The sequence below is a fragment of the Python bivittatus genome, unplaced genomic scaffold, assembly GCF_059951505.1.
Source record: "Python bivittatus isolate LINGU-HERP-01145 unplaced genomic scaffold, Pbiv_v1 ctg000690_np1212, whole genome shotgun sequence".
NCBI lineage: Eukaryota > Metazoa > Chordata > Lepidosauria > Squamata > Pythonidae > Python > Python bivittatus.
This window is the reverse complement of record NW_028277096.1, coordinates 18,751,733-18,771,375: the sequence shown is the minus strand read 5'-3', so window position 1 is coordinate 18,771,375 and position 19,643 is coordinate 18,751,733. Positions and strand designations below refer to the sequence as shown.

The 19,643-nt window shown below is 41.8% G+C and overlaps 1 protein-coding gene across 1 annotated transcript in view; it reads left to right on the top strand.

Annotated features, from left to right (window-relative positions):
• AATF (apoptosis antagonizing transcription factor) overlaps positions 1-11,506 on the top strand; it is an 84,794-nt gene extending 73,288 nt beyond the window's left edge. The window contains exon 12 of the mRNA XM_088152301.1: positions 10,707-11,506. Coding sequence (XP_088008427.1) covers positions 10,707-10,770 — 64 coding nt within the window. The 3' untranslated portion in view covers positions 10,771-11,506. The remainder of the gene's footprint in view (positions 1-10,706) is intronic.
• The last annotated feature ends 8,137 nt before the right edge of the window (positions 11,507-19,643 follow it).

Sequence of the window (19,643 nt, the reverse complement as noted above, 5' to 3'; positions counted from 1 at the left end):
AGGCGGCTGATCAGTGGTCGCGGCTTGACTTTTGGAATCTGGGAGAGCAGAGCTAAAAGGCTTTGGCATGGGGCCCATGGAGGAGCCAGGCTTGATCTAGGGAGGAGGAGTTGCTACCAGCCTTCCCTTTGGGAGCTAGAGGTCCTGCAATGCTAGGCAGACGGTTCGTTGGTTAATTTATGGCCTGAGTTTTGCCCACATTCTCCAGTGGATTTCTCTGTGAATGTGTGTGCACAGGCTTCTCCCCCCCCCCTTTTTTTTGGCAGCTGCTGCGGTTTGACGAGGGTGAGATTGCCACCTAGTGTTCATTTTCTTTTCTTTTGAAGCTGGGGAAGACAGGTACAGCTTGAAGCAGGAGGAGGGAGATGTGAGCTGCTGAAACACTGCACCCGTTATGTGTTTGAGGTTTCCTTACAGGGTGCATTCCCCCTTTGGCTGGGGTACAGTGCTGCTGTGTGCTCGGATTGTTGCGTGGCTCTTACCCAGGAGGAGGGTCATTCTGTGATGTTGGGTGTTTTGTATCATGAATAGTTCCTCGGGCATCCACAAAGCCTCTCCCTCAGTTCCTCTGGGAATTGCTATTTGGTTGACTTTGTGGCCTTCCAAGACTTAACTGATGGGGCTTGCCTGTGTTGCAGTGCAGCCCTCTAGAAAATGCTGAGATAATGAAGCAGCTTTTTTGGAAATCCTTATTTTTAGGAAACGAGTTTCTCCTGTGTTTGCTCCCTCAGAAATAACAGACCAGCTCATAATAAAAGTTGCACCGAGGAACAGGGAGCATGTTCCCGTAGCTTCCTTACAAGGAGGACTATCTGTGCAGACTCCCATCCATGGTGGTGCACAGTCTGTAGTCCCCAAAAACTTGTGTGTAGATGTGTACAAATACTAACACCAAATTAGAACTTTGTGATAGAAGGGGAAAATGTTTTAATGTATAGGGTTAATATATATTATCAGTATTTAATTTTAATTAAATCCATTTTCATTCTTTGTCCTAGCCATGCCCATTTTTATGGCTACTGCCATACAGCATCTTTACCTATTGTACTTAAAACAGTGGTTGGATCATTGGCTGCTCCCTGTCCAAATTTTCTTTGAGTGTACATCCCTCAGCAGTTCATCACAACCTTGTAGGATGTATATATGTAGATCCCTGAGGTTGTCCATCTGTATATAGTAGTTTTAAGACTTGGACCTATACTGAGAACTAAAGAACATGGTACCACAATAGAAACTAGTTTCCTAAAAATAAGGATTTCCAAAAAAGCTGCTTCATTGTCTCAACATTTTCTAGAGGGCTGCACTGCAACGCAGGCAAGCCCCATCAGTTAAGTCTTAGAGGGCTACAAAGTCAACCAAATAACAATTCCCAGAGGAACTGTGGGAGAGGCTTTGTGGATGCCCGAGGAACTATTCATGAGTTCAGCCTAGGCACCTGTTCATAATGAGATCCAACATCCTTGGTTTCTTCCATCCCCTCAAGATCTTTTAGTTTAAATAGCCTATTTATTTATTTGTTGGGGGACATTGATTGATTATCTGCCATCAAGTTGGTGTCAACTCTTGGCAACCAGATAGATGTTCTCTAGGACAATCTGCCTCCAACTTGATGTACCTACTCCCACTATAACTGAGTCCATCCACCTTGGTGCTAGTCATCCTCTTTTTCCTCTTTCTTTCCAGCTGGGGAACAACTTGGTTGTAAATAAACCAAAGATCTACCATGTTCCACTAGTTGGTCATGAATAATTTTCAGGGACATGAACCAATAGCATTAGGAGGGGTGTTTAGTACTGAACCTATACAGTTCCCCTTGATTTGGCTGCCTCCAGACTAGAATATAGATGTAGCCTTGGAAGAAAGACCAGAAAACCCTTCAATACAAATTGGAGAAATCCAAATGGGTATAAGAACCAAGCATTCCTGTTGTGTTGCATCAGTTTTCCCCTAGCCTACTCATCTTCAGATGGGTAGGACTGTAGCTCCCATAATCTCAGTCTTCAGAACATGAAACCACCAAGATAGTGAAGGAATTGGGTAGATGGCCTAGACCAGGAATTGAGTAGGTGGTCTAAATACAACCATGACTGGCTGGGGAGTTCTGGCAGTTGAAGTCCACACATCTTAAAGTTGCTAAAGTCAAGAAACACTGGTCTAAACAAATATACTTTGGACGGTGTATGTGGTAAATGATTGGTTTTCACTTAGTCTCCTCTTGGTAAACAGCTGAGTCTGGGGTCATCCTTGGCACCCATGAAGACAACCTGACCTAGTTTATAGTTAGGAATGGCAGGAAGCTAAATTTATTGGCAGTCTTGTGCAAAATTGTCTGTTGTCATTATCTGGGCTGTCCAGGTCAGGAAGAGAACTTGAAACCAATGATTAACCAGAGGCTCTCTGTACATGTAGCAAGCTAAATCTAAACTCTCCCTATATGCAAGATGTAGCCTTATATGTAGCCTGTTGTCCTTAGTTTAGAACTGCATATTATAAAAACGTTGGATCTTTGAAGGACATATTTTATTATTTCTAGCACTTTTAATTATCCTCAGCGGTTCCTAATAGTTAGAGAGGATAGAGGTGAGCAAGCGCATAGCATCCAAGGAACGAGAACATCTTGTTGGATATGCAAACAGGGCGTCATTTTTTTTTTTTTTTTTAAATAAACCTGGCTCGTTTTGGGTCGCCCTGTTTACTGCATAATTGAAGCAGGGCTGTGTAGTGCTTTGAATTCGGACTCCGTTAAGTGTTTTGCAACTCTTGTATAATCGCAGGAAAAGGTGCAGCTGCTTTAAAGTGTCAAGTGCAGATTGTGCTGTTTTTGCAGTCCCGTGTCCCTGAAGCACTTTTTAGAGATAAATCTGAAACACTTTTTTTAAAAGGAGATTATACCTCTCGTTATTAGGTTTTGCAAGGATCAGCAGTCAAAAGTAAAGTAATGTATAATGTAAGCCTTATAATCAGTTATAAAATGTGTGATACAAAACAGGAAAAACCAACTCAGCCTCATGGTTTTAAGTTCTGATTGCACTAAATTAAATTAATGAATCTATGCCACATGGCAAAGGTTTCAAGGCTAAGAATATTTAAAATTCAATAAAGAACAGATAAATCCTAAACATAAAACAGAAGCAGTAATTAAAATGAAATAAAAATAATCTAAAATGGCAAGTGAGGCAAGACAATTTCAAAAAGTTGTAGTCTATCTTTTGGGCTCGGGCAAACAAGCTACATTAAGTTGTACGTTTGCTTTTCAAGCACAGTAATAATTATGTGGTTCTCCCATGTTAGTTGTTTCATCTTGAAACTCAGCTTCAGATCTTTGTTTAACAAACTGATCCAAAAGAAATTAAGATGCATTCTGCTCATGAGTTGAAGAACAAACCAGGAAGATGTCTTCAATTAACTACAGTTTCCTATATCATTTGAATTGGGAAAAATATGTTAGAAGTTTTCAGAACAGACCAGGATTTATGAAACCGTAGTTGGAAGTTGGCTTAATATTCGAGTCTTGTTCCAAAGACATTAAGTATCATTTCCTGCACAATGGCCTAAGAATCACTATAACAAATAAACAAGATGAGTTTAAAAAACAAGACTTTTCTCTGTTCAGATTTTAAAATGTGTGAAAACGTAAAAGCTCAAATCTCATCCGGAGGAATAATCGAAAGTCTTAATTGCATTCTGTGAATGTGATTATCAAAAGCTGTGTATGCAGATGAAGGGGTGGTGAGTGTATCTGCTCCGTTCTGCAAGGGGTGTTTAGTGCATTTCCAAGCCTTTTACCCCTTTGTCTGAAAATGCAAAGACAAAGGAGATCAATGAACAGAAGATTTATGGGAGGGAATAGATTTAGGCAAGAGGATGGAGTCTGGATATAAATTCAAGAGATGGGGAGAGGAGCAGAAAGGAAAACAGAAAGTAAGCAGAATGTATTCCCAAGGAATAAGTGCCTGTTTTGCGTGAACTTTCCATCGGTTTAAAATCGGTTGTAGAAGGGAAACCCACACGAAGGCAGCACGCTTTAGAAAATTATTAGTATGGTTTAAAATTTGGCTTGGGTGATTATCCTTGCATAAGAACATCCCCTAAGGGGAAATAAAAATACTTTAAAAATTGGCAGTGTCCCACAAAATCATAAGACTTTGGAAACTTGTGTGATTTTAGGTTATTGCGCAGACCCCAAAAGAGCTTACTCCTGCTCTGCCGTAGTGATCCTTCTTCCCACTACCTGTTGGCTCCCCTGCCTGGAGTTCACTGGTGAGTTGTTAATGCAAAAGGCTTACCACTAAGGAACAGTAAAAAAAAAAAAAAAATCAGGGGAGCAGAAGAATTTACAAAGCAGGAAAGAAATCTGAAGATAGAAGATTTGTTGCAAATAAGGGGAGAAAATAGGGCTGCTTCTGTTCCCTTAGGAAGAAGTAGTTGTTTTTTGCCCCAGACTCATGCATTCTGGACTGTATAGATCAGTGTTTCTCAACCTTGACAACTTGAAGATGTGTGGACTTCAACTCCCAGAATTCCCCAGCCAGCCTGCTGGCTGGGGAATTCTGGGAGTTGAAGTCTACAGATCTTCAAGTTGCTACGGTTGAGAAACACTGGTATAGATATTTAGAGCTCCCATAATTCTCACTAAAATAACTGGAGGGCTTCAGGTTGGGGAAGATCACAGTCGAATTAATTTCTACAGACTTTTCGAGGTCATCCCATTGGATATTCTTCCTCCCCCGTTCCCCACATCAATAACTGGCTAGGCCCAGGATTCCTCTCTCTTCTACCTTGATATCAAAATTGCAGGAGAAATTTGCTCTCATTTCATCTCCCACATCTGGTTTGGACAGGACCCTCTCTCTGCTGTTCGGCCAAGGGGCACGTCAAGAGTGCCCGAATGCAGCTAACTGCTTCAAGCTTCTCTCTCCTCTGGTTTTAAGAAAGGTATAAATAATTAAGCCAAGGCACTTGCTTAGCTTTTACAGCCAATGGCTCGTGATAACTTTCCCCGCCTCCCCTCGAAACAAGGTTTTATGATAATATAGTAAAAATATTAAATTAGAAAATGCCTCACTAAGGGTGATAAAACCTTACTGCAGTGGAAATAGGTAATTATTCCCAGCTCAGCCTAAAATGACAGTTTAAAAGAAATAAAAATGTTACTGCTCATTACTTGCTTTCGCAGATTGCGATAAAGGGTAAGTTAAACTTTAATTCAGGCGAGACTCTTGTTTCAACCCCATGCCTTCCACCCAATTGCAAACACCAGCAATTACGGATGCTCTAAGTTACTCCTGGCATTTTGCTGTTTTCGGTCCTTCTCTTCTCCGCCCCCCCTCCCCCCACTGCAAATGGGTCCCCTGCCTCTTAACGTCTGGATATGAAATGGAGATTGGAAGTGAGAGAAGTATGTGTTGGCAAAATGTTGGGGTCCCATCCTCCCCCCCCAAAAAAACCCAAAACGAAATGAGCCATTGCTAGTTTTCTAAGCCAATTAAGATGGAGTCTTGCTGATAAATCAAAGATTTGGTCTCTATAGCGGCTGTTGTGTCTTTTCCACCTTATTTCCTTCTATTTCTTAACTCTTACTTTTGCAACCAATGTATCAGTCAAAGAGCTTCACCCCTCCCGCTTCACAGAGCGATAGAGGTTTAAAATACCTGCATTGTTTTGGATGGGCAGAATTTTGGGCTATAATGTTTTCTCTCTTTTTGAGTCACCAAGAAGTTGAACGGCCCATGCTTTTCTAAAAATAATGATTACAAAAATCATTTGCAACTTCAAGAAATTAGGCAGTTTTGACTCAATGATCGATTTGTCTTTTGATGGATCAAAAAGGTATGCTTGTAGCCTGTTGTGCTTTGCAACAGCTGAGGGAAAGGCAGAACACAGTCAATTGCTGAAAGACACCATTTGTAGTTAGAAGCAGTTGCTTTAATCTCTTTAAGAACATAAGAGTTCTGCTGATTCAGACCAAAAGCCCAGCTAAGCCCCAGTTAGCTTCCTGCATTGTGAACCCCAGTATTTCTAGCACTTTGTAAGCAAGAAATGGAGAGGAGTGGGGGGTTCTGACCCATCCAAATATCCCAGCTTGATTTTCAGAGTTTTGTACTTTTTCCTGTGGCCAGAACTGTTGGTCTGTCAAAGGAGTTCTGCGGTCACCGAGAATGTAGCTGAGCCTTTTTCCAGCTGTGAAAGTGTGGCCCCTCTTGGTACGTTCTCTTCTCATCTCCCTTTGTAGAATGAAATGCAAGTGCTGAATTCTGCCATGTAGAAACTTCATCATATTCAAAGGTCCCAACATTGCTGCTATCAGCCCAGATTTAAAACATTTAGATATCCACCATGTTGGCATGGTGTTAATTTTATAATGGATACCTTTGATTTGATTGAGGAGGCTTAAAAGTAGTTTCATATTTTTTTTCTGGAAGACCAAAAGCCCAGCTCTTCCTCTCTCCCCCAACAAACTGAGTTCATATCCCTAAAGGCAGGGTTCCTCAACCTTAGCAACTTTAAGATGGGTGGACTTCAACTCCCAGAATTCCCCAGGCAGCATGGCTGGCTGGGGAATTCTGGGAGTTGAAGTCTACCCATCTTAAAGGTGCTAAGGTTGAGGAACCCTACCTAAAGATACCTACAGAACTCTCCCATTCCTGTTTCAGTTTGGAAATGAGTTGCCCAAAAAGCAGAGGACTTTTCTCTCCTTCCTGCAGCCTTGTTTGCTTTTTTTTTTTAAAGTTGGGTGAATTATGTGTGTTCATGTTTCGTTTTTTTTTTTCTTTTAGCACTCTGAGTAATTTTGGAGGTGTTTCATTAGTTTTAAAAGAGAAAGCATGTCTTCTTTGCGTAGCATGTAGTTTGGCTGGATCAGGTGGCTTCCTTCCATCTTTGAATTATTCTCAACAAACTAATGCATTTCTTTCCATTCCATTATAAAATACATGAACCAGGTACTTACCGCAGAAGAAAATGTTTAGGAAACCAGGGAATTAAAAACTAGACTTGGATGTATTTACAAATTCATGAAGGTTATTGGCCTTACGTTTCCAAAGCTCAACTAATTATCCGTGGGATTTTTAGGAGAGGAGCTGGAATTCTGGACAGCTACCTAAGTAGTATTTCCAATTATATTTATATATTTAACATCTGTGATGATATTTGCTCAGCTGTTGTTTTCCTGAATCTGGATACCTTCCTGGCATCCGAACGTATGCACATTTCTTTATTGTAACTTTTTTCCAAAGTAACCGATTTTTTTAATTCAGTGAACACCATTCCGTTTATCAAAAAACACGATAAATGTGAACGTTGTTGCAATGTTGGGTTGCAATGTTGGGTTGCTTTGTCTCCCTCCTCCCCTTCAAGTATTATGTCAACTTCAAGGAAGAAAGGATAACATATATGAAAACGAAATTACAGTCCCATACAACCTGACTGATTGAATCGTCCTTCCTTTCATCGCCTTGGTCTCATACATCCTATTAAAATATTCAATCTTGTTCCTTCCTTGAAAAGCCTTGTTTGGAAAGGGCAAACTTTGAGGAGGAACAAAACCTCATTCTCTGGAGAGATGGAATCTGGCTCTCGTGTCGTATTTACATATTGGGATGCCGCGAGAGAGTGGCATTGCGCAAGGTCTTTGCAGCCCTTGTGTTTATTAATAAAGATTGCCAAATGCATTTTTAATTATCTGGCAGCCTTTTCGCTTGAAGAACCGGATGACGCGGCAGGTCCTGCCTTTTGTAAATTGACCTTGGGAAGTTACTTTTTCTGCGCCCCCGTCCCTTCAGAACTAGCCTACGGCAGCATGATTTCATGGGGGGACAGGGGGGTGCTGGTGTTCAGATGCTGAAGGCAGTGGAAGATGGATAGGTCATCTTCTTCTGGTGGCTGGCCTCTCTTCTGGAAACCTTTTTGCTCCCCTGCAAGGAGAAATTGCCTCTCAGATTGTACAATTTCTGTTCCTTGGGTAGCACTGAGTGTTGTGATAAAGCCCAAAGCTGCCTCAGTAGCAAATCATATTTGTTCTTTTATTTCTTTGAGGCAATGTGTAGTTGTGTCTTAGTAGCCATCGTGGGTTTACTGAGTTTTGTTACTTATCTAAAAGCTGGTTGTTTCTGCGAAGATATTTTTTGACTGTGGAGTCCTTGGTGCTCTCTGAGCTTGGTGGTTTGCTTGCAGACATTTCATTACCTGACTAGGTAACATCATCAGGGCTAGTGAGTCTGGGGTTTGCCCCCTGTTTATATACAGTAGCTTGCCTTGTCAGCGTTGGTGGGGTGAGGTTTTTCTCCTTGGTAGTTCCTTGATTAGGGCATTGTTCTCTGCTTGATTGTTTGTCTGGTATTAATCCCTGCTTATCTGGGTGTTGGCTGCTGGAGAGGGTGCATTCTGGTCTTTTGTTTCCTTCTTAGCTTTTTTTATTGTCTCTCTTTGACTGCCATTCTTTCATTTGTCCAGCTAGGAAGCAACACTAGTCACCCTTGGCTGATTTCTGAAGAACTCAGTAGGGTCAGACCTGGATAGCATTTGAATGAAACTACAAGGAAATCCTGGGGCTGTCTGGAAAATGTTTTAAAAAGTACTGGAAGATGGAAGTGGCACCTCATAGAATGTAAGAATTGGAAGGGATCTTGGAATCCATCCAATCCAACCCCCTGCCAAGTGTAGGAACCCACTGCTACTGCATCCCCAGCAGCTGCTATCCAACCAAAATGTACTTTATTATCATTTAAACACATTGGTTTTTGTCCTGACTTCTGGAACAATTCTGCCCCATTTCCTACATGACAGCCCTTCAGATACTTGAAGACAGCTATCATGTCTTCTTTCTCCAAGCTCAGTACACCCAATACCTCCAGCCTTTCCTTGTAAGTTTTTTTTTTCCTTCCAGTCCCTTGCATCGTGGTTGCTCTTCTCTGGACCTGTTCCAGTTTACCAATGTCCTTCCTAAAACTGGAGTCCAAAACTGGATGTAGTATGTTAGGTTTGGTCTGACCAGTACTGATGAAAGAGATGCAGTGACTTTTCTCGATCCTGGCACTTTTTTTCTGGTGCTGCTGCTTAAAATTGCATTTGTTTTCTTTACAATTGCATCACTGCATTGGCTTGTGTTCAGCTTATGATCCATCAAGACACCAGATCCTTTTCATGTGTGCTTCTGTCCAGTATGGTCCCATCCATCTTTGACTCATCTTTCCCACCCAAATTAAAGACTTTCACTGTTGAAATTCATCTTGCAGATTTCCACCCATGTTCAGTTTGTCAAGATCCTCCTGAGTTGTTTGCTATGCCTACATCTTCATGCCCTCCCATAAATTTGACAATTATGTTTTTAGCCCCTCATCCAATACCCTGAAGAACCTGGAAGAAAGACTCAAGGTCACAACTTGACACTTTCTTCCAGATTGATATGGAGCCAATGATGTGCACTTGACAATGATATCAAGCTGTGTTGAGCAAATTGTTCAACCAATCCTATATTGTCAGCCTCAGTAGGTAGAGCAGACCAGAAAATCAACTCCATAGGAAAACTAGAACAACTTCTATAACATTTGGAAGCAGCTCAGTCAGAGACCTCCCTAATTCACTGCACTATAAGAAGGGGAGGAGGTACAGCATAAATATATATTCATCTAATGGTAGCATAGCCCAGCCCACATTTTTCTGTCTTCTCTCCTCCACCACAATCAAACCACACTCTCTCATGGGAGATTTTGTGAGATGCCTTGCTGAAGTCAAAGTACAAAATACCCACATTCCCATTGTCTGTTGAATTGGTCACTCTGTTAAAAAAAGGAGATGAGGTTAGTTTGCCATAAAACCATTTCATGCCATGGGGCCATTCCTACGTACTCACCACCTCAACTCAAAGGAGTTCTGTATCTATTTTTTGTTATTTGGCAATACTGTTCTTCAGGCATTTTAAAACTTCTGTAAATTATTTTGGTGGACATCTGTGCCAACCTTCTCCTGACGCCCCATTTCCCACAGATTAAAGCAGTCTTCCTCTCCAACCTGATGTCTTCCTGATGTTGAATTTGTCCTTCCCGCTATGCAGTCCCTTGCATTCCATTGTGAACCTGATGAATCATTTACAAGGTCTCCTGATAGCATGGCGCGCTCATCAAATTATTCAGCAAAAATGGAAAAAAGCATTTTAGGGAGCCCATCTCCCCTCTTCTGGCAATTAATTGAAACATTTTTAGCAAACAAATTTTATTTCCATGAGTTAATTATTAAGATAGTGCTTGTGAAGGGCTTTTGATAATTTCAGAACTCTCATGGAAAGCCTCAGGTTTTGCTCACCTTTAAGTCCCAAAAAGGATGAGAATTGGGTGAAAACTTTCTCCTTCACTGAAATGTAAAGTCTCCTTTAAGAGATCTTCAGGGATGTGCCCATGCACTTCTCTTGGCAGTAATACAGAAGTAGCTTGACAGGGCATTCTTCCTGGAAGATTTTTGACTTCCCAAGCCCTGGAATGCTGTGAAGTTTTAGCAGTAAGAATTAACCAGGCCCAATCCTGCTTAGCTTCTGAGCCCAAACATAATGGGCCAGGTGCTGAAACTTGTTGAGACCCTTCTCTCTCTCTCCTTATTTTACTGACTTCATTTCATTGCTTTTATTACCCTCTTCTGGTTTTGGAGCGAGCTAGGCTTACAAACTGTAATAACACAAAACTGTTTGCATTTCTCTCCCTCCTGCCTCCCCCCAGAACGGAACTGTATCGGTCACTGTTTGGCAAGCAGGTTCACCTGGAAGAAGGAGGCCAAGCCTAGTGGTCCACCCGACATCTCTGCAGGTTCTGAAATGTGGGACAGCTTCCCACGTTTGGATAGTTCCACCACCCTCCAAACCTCACTCAGTGGAGCCAAGGTGATGTTCAGCCATTTGATGGAGAAGCACCAAGGAAGCTGCCATCCGTGATCACACTGGGAAGTGGGACAGCACCTTCTCAGCCTCTCTCTCTCTCTTTCTGAACCTCCCTCAAGATGAACCATTGGCAACTCTGTCAGAGCTGTTTCCCGTGTGATGTTCAAGTACACAGTGAGCATGAAGCCAGCCTGGACCTTCCACATCACTCTGGCAGAGCAAGAATATTGCAGAAGACCACCATTGTCACTGCTGTTCATTGTCTGGATGGAAGGAAGCCAAAGCCGCTTTCCTGAAGGAAGAAAGGGGCGCTCCTTCAAGTTCCCCGAAGAACTTGGTGACATGTTACGTAAGTGGCTGTTGTGACTTTGGCCAGAAAGGTCGGGGAGTAAAATTGGATTTAAATAAATAAATTGATTAAAAACTAGGGGCGTGTGCGTGTCCATGTGCATGTTGCTAGAGAAAGAACCGCTAATCTCAGTGAGTGCTGAAGGACAACAGTTAGGTTCTTTCGATTTTGTTCTTAATCGTCCCACCTCCATTCTTTGGCTGTTCCTTTCCTGCAATTTGAAAGTCCAAATTAGAAATCCAAACTTTGAATGTCTTTTTGAACAGCACCGTAGCCCCCCCTCCCCCCCAAAATTGAGCGAAACATTTGGAAGCCAAACCAGCGTGTTCTGAGCTCAAAATTCCCCTGCCTTGAGCTTGACGCAACAGCTTCAAATCTGGAATGCTTAAAGAATGGTTGGAACACCCTGTTTTGAACTGAAACGCAGCATTTCCAATCCGAAATGTTTTGCACAGCCATCTTTTGAGCCGGGGCCCTTGGAGGTGGCTCTTTCTGTGCTCATCTGTCACTCTCCAACTGATAAATACCTGTGAGTTTTTGTCTTGGTCCGGAGCTCTCAATGTATTTAATTATTTTTGCTGGTAGGGATTCAGGGAGGCCTTTTCTCCTCCTCCCTGTAGAAGTTAGGCCTGGTATTAATCTAGCAAAGGGAAACACGATTCACTTGTTTTTATTCAGAAGGTCAAAAAGCTGGAAATTAAAACCCCATAAAGTGGATTTATTAGCCTGCTGTGACCAGTCTCCAATGAAGATTATCTTGTATAAGTAACATAGGCATATGTATGTAATAATATAACACAGCATTGATTGTCTTAAGTCTTTTGCCACACCACTCGTGCCCGCATGCACACACACACACACACACATGTAGCCAATGATATATGGTCTCACACCTCTGTATTTGTGTGAACTTAACGTCATATGTATGTATACTTTGAACGATAAACATTTTTCTATATATTAAGCATTGAGCTTAAAAATAAAGTGCTGTTTCAGTTAATAATTAAGAGAGCTTTCGGTATCAGCTACTTAAATGAATGATTAAGAATGAGAGCTGGGCATCTATTTTGTTAAGCACTGCAGAGCTGATGAAAGAAATAGATTAACTGTCAAGGAATATCTTAGCTTTTCTACAAATGTATGAGATTTAAGCATGAGGACTAGAAACTTTATTGTGACTGTTGTTTTTAGCAGGAAGGTTGGTATTGTTTTGGTGTTTTGATGCAAAGAATACCAGTATTGTCACATACCTCGGCTTTGAATCTATGCCAAATCACATAACTGCAAAGCTGCATCAGATGACCTGTGTACAAAATATAATTCGTGATACAAAGTGCACACGTGCACAAATTCCAGGGTAAGTTTAGATAACAAAATAGCAATTTGTGAATCCCATCAACGTGTGTTCTCCAAGTCGGGGCGAGGACAGTTACCAAACAAAAAAATCGACAGGTTTTATTTTATTTTATTTTTTTCTAATTTTGCCTCGGGGTGCGGAAAGTATCCGTGTCAAGGTGGGTATTGAATTTTGTCTTGGAAAATGTACGTAGCGTGGATGAATAAATCTTTATGTGCATTTGCAGCAAAGTCCAGGCTGTAGATCTTGGGGAAGAGCATTGATTTTTTCTTCTTTTTTTCCCTACCTTTTCACCCACCTTCACACGCCTTCCTTTCCTCAGCTGAGCAGAGGGTCAAAATAGCCCCAAGAGAAGCTGCTTTCAAATGTCGCCTTTCGCGGTTTGCCATTTCTGCTCCTGAAGTCTGACACCCTTCTGTGATGGAAGCGTTTGGCTGTCCCTGTATTTTCTGCCAGAAGGAGTTTCATAAGTCTAAGAAGTCTCTCTCTCTCTCTGAAGCAGGAGGGGTTTGCGATGTTAAGTGAGAAGTTAGCATAGAGTAATAAACAGCACGTGATGGATTGCAGATGGGAGTATTGATGGGGGGAAAGAGTTAGGTCAGCGGTCAAACCTCTCTGGGCACTCACATCTTCCCCAAGACTGAGTGGGAAGGGTTCTGTCTGGAGAGCAGCCAGTCCAGACAGCGAGCTGAATCCAGAATGCTGGCTCTTTTATTTCCCAGCCTGGCGCCTTTCGGAGGTGTTGGAAGTACAGCTCCCAGAATCCCCCAGTCAGCCAGCCGGCAAGGGAATTCTAGGACTTGTATTCCCAGCAAATCTGAAGGGCACCAGACTGGGGAGCATTGCTCTAGCTCAGTGTTTTTCGAACTTGGCAATGTTTAAGATGTGTGGAATTCAACGCCCAGAATTCCCCAGCCAGTTTCATAGCAACACTTGGTCCGTCTAAACATGCAGTCACTTGGTTCTTGCAGCTAGCAAAATTGCTGTTGGTAGCTGGTTTGGACTCACTATGTCACTCAGATGGAGTCGGCTTTTGACCAGAATGTAGCCGTGGCTTATTCTACGTTCATCTGCAACTATCTTCTCCTGTTGGTTAATTTCCAGATGGAAGTAACCTGGCTTTGCACATTGTAGGAGGAGAACCAAGTTAGTCTGCAGTGGCAAAAAATCAGGAGGAATCTGTTAGTGCTTTTTCCAACTAACACATTGTATTAAAAGACTGATGCTTTCTGCAGCTCATGAAAGCTTCAGCCTTTTAATAACATGTGTTAGTTGGAAAAGGTGCTACCAGATTCCTTCTGATTTTTTGGCATAGTGTGTTTAAGTAGCCATGCTGCTCAGATTCAGATCTCTCCCAGCAGCTGTGGGGAGACACATTTGTGCTCCCCCCACCACCTCTGGGGCCCTGGCTTAGCTCAGCATATGGAATTGGGCAAATAATCCAGGTTTAATGACAGAACCATGGGCCAACTTCCTCTCTGCAACCAACAGATTGCCCAGTAGATCCTGCCTCTTGGAGTCGTCTCTTCTCTTTACCCATTGGAAATAAGATTTTTGCTTTCTGAGCTTCTAGAATACATTCCACAATAAGTTGGAATATAAACCTCAGCCATATTAATTTTATTGCTGTATTACTTTCTTTCTAGTATTCGAATGCCGCCCGATAACTCTGTTCCGCTTGGCTTAAAATAACAAAATGTATTAACAATTAATTTTAAAAATAAGTGTAAAATAGCAGTATTGCTAAAATGAAGTTGGAACTGATATAAAGTCCAGCACGTTAATAACGCAGCGTTTCCAAGAAAATCCAAGAAAGCTGAAAGTTGCTTTACCTGCTCCTGAAAAAATGTTAAGAAGGTGCCCCATGAGCTTCTTTGCAAAGCAGCAAAGAGACACCTGGTGGTGAGACTCACCTGGAAGTAGAAGCATCTGAAATTGGTTCCTGTGTCCAGGTATGTCCATGAGGGAAGAGGAGGCCCAAAGTGAGGGCAGATTCTTGCCTGTATGGGCCCGTGAATGGATCTGGGAGGGGGGAGAGAAACGGTTGACTTTTCATGGGGAAGCTAAGATGGCTGACACAGAAAGTTATGGAACTGATCCATCTAGCTGTGCATGCTTGGAGCAGGAGGTACATCATGTGTTTAAGCGCTGGTTAAGATTTAAAAGCCATCTGTGCATGAGGTGTGTGTGTGTGATGTTTATTGCTACAATGACATTAGAAGAGGGAGTTGTCCAGCTGGGTCCCAACCCTGAATTGATTGTATCCTGACTAACCATCTGCCATATCTGAAAAGTGTTCTTGAAATCACCTCTGTTTGGATCTTGGAAGTCTCTCTGGGTCAGTGTTGTCCAAACTTGGCCACTTTAAGATGAGTGGACTTCAACTCCCAGAATTCCCCAGCCAGCCATGCTGGCTGGGGAATTCTGGGAGTTGAAGTCCACTCATCTTAAAGTGGCCAAGTTTGGACAACACTGCTCTAGGTGTTTCAGGATTGATTGCAAGATTTCCTGTTAGGGTGTAACCGGTATTTTGAAGCTGGAGGCTTTCAAACCCAGAACATTTCAAAGTTGAATGCCGTGTGCAAACTGTTACAAAGAATATTCTTCCACTGAAGAAAGGCCCTTATTTGCATATGGAGCATTCGCTTTGCTTATTAAATTGTAGTGACTACTTACCTCCTTTAATACTTCAAAAAGACACTTGGACTAAGATTTTGATAATACACAAGTGCTCTACAAATGTAATGATTCATTAAATCAGTTCACTAAAAGGGGGCTAATTAATTGACAGTTTTGTTTTATTACCTGTGTACTTTGGTGTGTGTGTTTTTTTTAACATAGTAGGTTTATTATTTTGAGCACTGGAAATTAGTTGTGCAAGTTTAACCTTTTAGTGTATAAACCCAGTTATACTCCTCTTGGCTGGGGTTTTATGACATGGTAACTCATGGCTAGCTAAACTATGTGTTATTGATGGCTTAGTTTATGGGTTACTATCTTGCGTAAACACAGTCTTTGAATTATTATTTAAATGATTGAGAAGATGGATGTATAAGAAGGCTAAATTTGAAAACACGTTGACAATACTCTGTTTCGTGAATGAGACTTTCCTGGTGTTCATGCATTAGAGATTGGCAGGACTAGTTCTATACCAGCTTTTCTCAGACTGTTGTCTTCTAGATACGTTGAACTTCAGCCTCCATTATCCAGCAGTTAGCATGGTGGTCGCACCAGAAAATTCTTAGAACTGTGTTTGGTAGTTCTGTAAGTGGTGCCTTCATCCTTAAGCGGTGGGTTGAAATATCTTTGGTGGCATTCCATTCTTGCTTTGAGCGAGCAAGAATGGGTGAGAAGACGGTAAAATTGCATGGGAATTTTAGGTGTGCATGGGTGTATCCTAAGAGGGGTCTACATGTGGAGAGATGAACAAATTAAGACTTGGGGCCAGTTTCTGTCCCTGTCTTGGTAGGTCCTGTGCTACAGAGGTGGCATCTTTAGTAGGGAATCCTTGTGCAATTTGAGAAACCAACTCTCTTCTCTGCCTGGGCAATGAGTTGAGTCAAGGCCAGGCAGTGTAATGTGGTGGGGGAGTTTGCTTGTGCAGGCCTCATATGGGTAATCCAGCAGGGGCTTTCTCTGCAGGCTTCTTGTTGTTCTCCCCTGCCATCTCCCTCAAACTCCTTCACCAACTCCTACCTGCTCCTTCATCAGAGTGGCCTTTATCCTCAGCAGGCATTGAGTCTGCAGACATTCATAGTCCATTGCTGTAGCTTACTAATGAGGCTGGTGTTTTCCTTTCACCAAGTGAGGTCCAATGATGTTGATTGGGATAAAGCCACTTGAGATCTCATTGTAGGGAAGACGTCTCCCAAGGTTCTCTTGAAACCTTGAATCCCAAAGATATCCAGGTCCCAAGCCATCTTGAATTGGACCCAGAAAGTTACTGTAAATAGAGCTTCCCAACCCAGATAGTTGAGGTAAGTATAATTTTTTTTCTTCTCTTTTCATTTTTTTGTCTTGTGCGATCTTTGTACGTTTCCCTTCTGCTCTGAATGGAGTTTTGCCAGCTGAATAGATTTAATAAGAGTAATGAAATCACTCTCAAACACCAATTGCTGATATTCATCTTGTTTGAAAAGTCAGAGAGAGAAGCTGAAGTTGAACCAAGGATACTCCAGAATGTTAAACTTAGTATCTAAGCCAGTGTTTCTCAACCTTGGGAACTTGAAGATGTGTGGACTTCAACTCCCAGAATTCCCCAGCCAGCAGGCTGGCTGGGGAATTCTGGGAGTTGGAGTCCACACATCTTCAAGTTGCCAAGGTTGAGAAACACTGATCTAAGCAGACTTTTGACATTCCTCCTTATCTAAATGATGCAACACATTAAGAATGCAGACCTTACAAAAGTCTTCAGCCAAAGGGAAACCCAGCCATATCCAATAGCCTTGCATGGAAGATCTGTTTTCTTATCCACCCAATAGGAATATGGTTCATTTCCAGAAGAAACATTTTTTGCTTGAGTAATTTCGAAGCTCAGTCTAATCTTCATGATGTCACTGGAATGTCTAGAGAGGTTTGCTATTGCTGGAAATAACAGTGGCCTGAGTTAAACAGCTGTGTTTCTGATGGCAAATCTTACCATCGTGGCCACAATGAGTTATTTTAGTGCCTTCCTGAGATACGATCCTTAGATAATCCCCCACTTCTGTATGTGTATGAGAGAGAAAGAGAAATGATTGGGAGCACGCAGCATGCAGGAGGTCAGAAAATACTTCCAAGTCTGCAAGTAGCCTTTCCTTTAAAATCACATATCGAGAAATGGGCTTTGAACCTTCCTGCTTATTTTAATGAGAATTGTGTCCCTCCTTTCAACCTACTTTGTTCTTATAGGCAGCTTGTCATTAGTTTAAGCAATGCAGAAATGTGCAAATGTAAAACAGCACAAGCCCAAAGTAGAAATAAGTTCTTAATATGGGGTGGGTCGGTGGGAAGGTGTTTCCATTACCAGCCACCAAGGCTAGGAACAGTGACGGCATAGGAGATTTTTTCTCAACTTGATGCTTAAATAATAATCCCATTAACTTCAAGAGGGTTTGAAGCATCACCACAAAATGTTTTTGTCTTCATTGATGATGGCCTGTTTTGGGTAGAGGGAAATTCACAGCAGGCCCTCAGATGGAGCTAAATTCTTGGCTCCAGATAATGTTAGTCTTTCAAGGTTTAAATTAAGTCTGTGAATTATGCTGGAACTAAACTGACAACCATACCCAACTTTTTAAGCACTGCCAAAATCCTTTTTCATAGCAGATCCGTTGAACGATCTGGTCATACAGTTTTGGACTGGCAAGGCTTCCTGAACCCTTCTCAGATGTCTATGCTGTCTGTATTATCCGCTCAGTAAATCTGTAGCATCAACCTCATCTCAGTGGAGTTCGGGGCATTTGCACGTGTGTTGCATCGTGAGAATAACTGGGACCTGGAAGAAAGGACCTAGGAGCTCAGACTGGCTTCCCCCATTCCGTTTCTCCCCTTCCAACAGTCTTTCTCAACATTGTTGGAAACATTTTTGTGAGATGCAGCTTTTGGGACATCCTACCTCCAATAACCAGCCCCTTCTTGGACTGGTTATTTGTATCCCTTCCACACTGTATTGTCACAACTATGGGAATGATTTTTTTTTGTTTTTTCAAAGAGCCAAGGGAAATCATGTACGCAGCCCAAGAAGGGAGCTAGGAGCAGAATTAAATGATTGTCTTCATCTACCCAAGCCAGTCCCAACTGCAACTATTGGACTTTTGAACTTTCCCTGCCAAAAAAGGAGTATGTTTAAGAGCTTTCACTGGCCACCCACAGATCTTGAGTCTTGAAAGTATTGAGCTAGTGGCTTTCAAAGCCCTAATTTTGAATTCTGGGAATTGAAGTCCACCCAACGTAAAGCATGCTGGCTGGGGAACTCTGGGAGTTGAAGTCCAAACATCTTAAAATTGCTAAGGTTGAGGACACTGATTTAGAAAATGCACAAAAGTTGCATCAGAAAAGGCCATAAATTCCATCCTCTGTTTAAATGCTCAGATTCATAAAGTTGCATAGAATAATACTTTGGGGTCGCTACACAGAGATAATGATGGAATTGATGTAGGTGCTGGATATACGGAAGATATTCCTACATACTGCTTTGCATCTGTATCAGTGTTAAATGTATCCCTGGCATATTTACTAACTTTAAAACTTATTTATTGACTTTAAGCCTAAGTGATCATCTTCCAAAATGTGACTGGACTGTTTGTTGAGTCACACACCTTCCCCTTTGTTTCCGAGGACCTGATTATGATTTAATTTCATTACCATTTTTTAAAGAAAGCCATTCGATATTTTTTAAACTCAGAGTTTGTTAAGCGCCTCAGACTTGCAATCAACAGGCAGATGCTAATTCATAAACAAACAATGCAAAGTTTGGTTCATTTAAACCTTACCTAATAGATATAGTCAAGCTAGTAACAAGCAGAGAAAGGACATCTTACGAATCTAAATTAAAAGCATTTTGGAGAGCCTCTGAAAAGATAATCCAGATTTGTGTAAACCCTCCAAAAGAAACAGATTGGGGCCATACAGATTGGAGAGGCAGTGTTCTCACAACACATTTGACTAGACTGTATAAATACCTAGCAGATGCGTTCATAAACCATTTGTTTAAGCTTTGGTAGTATTAAGTTTGGTTAGCTTTTTCATGGTTTATTGTTTTGTGTGAACCTCTGCCTGGTTGCTTTATGGTTCAGTGTGTTGACAATGGAAGAGTTAGGTAGCCAGGTAAGCTTATTGTGTGAATGCATCACCATTTTGTATCCATGTGAAGTTCTATTCCCATGGCATGCATACCCCTGATGCCATGCAGTAAACCCCACAATCTTGGGTCACTAGCAACAAACTAGTGTTGACTAGTTTGTGGTTCAAGATAGAGTGTGAAAATAGCCAGGCTCCAACTCTGGGGTGTCCTTTCTAAGCCACTCAAAGTCTTCAGATGTTGCCAAAGTGCAGTTCCATCATCCTTGGCCAGCTCTGCTGGGCTTGGTAGT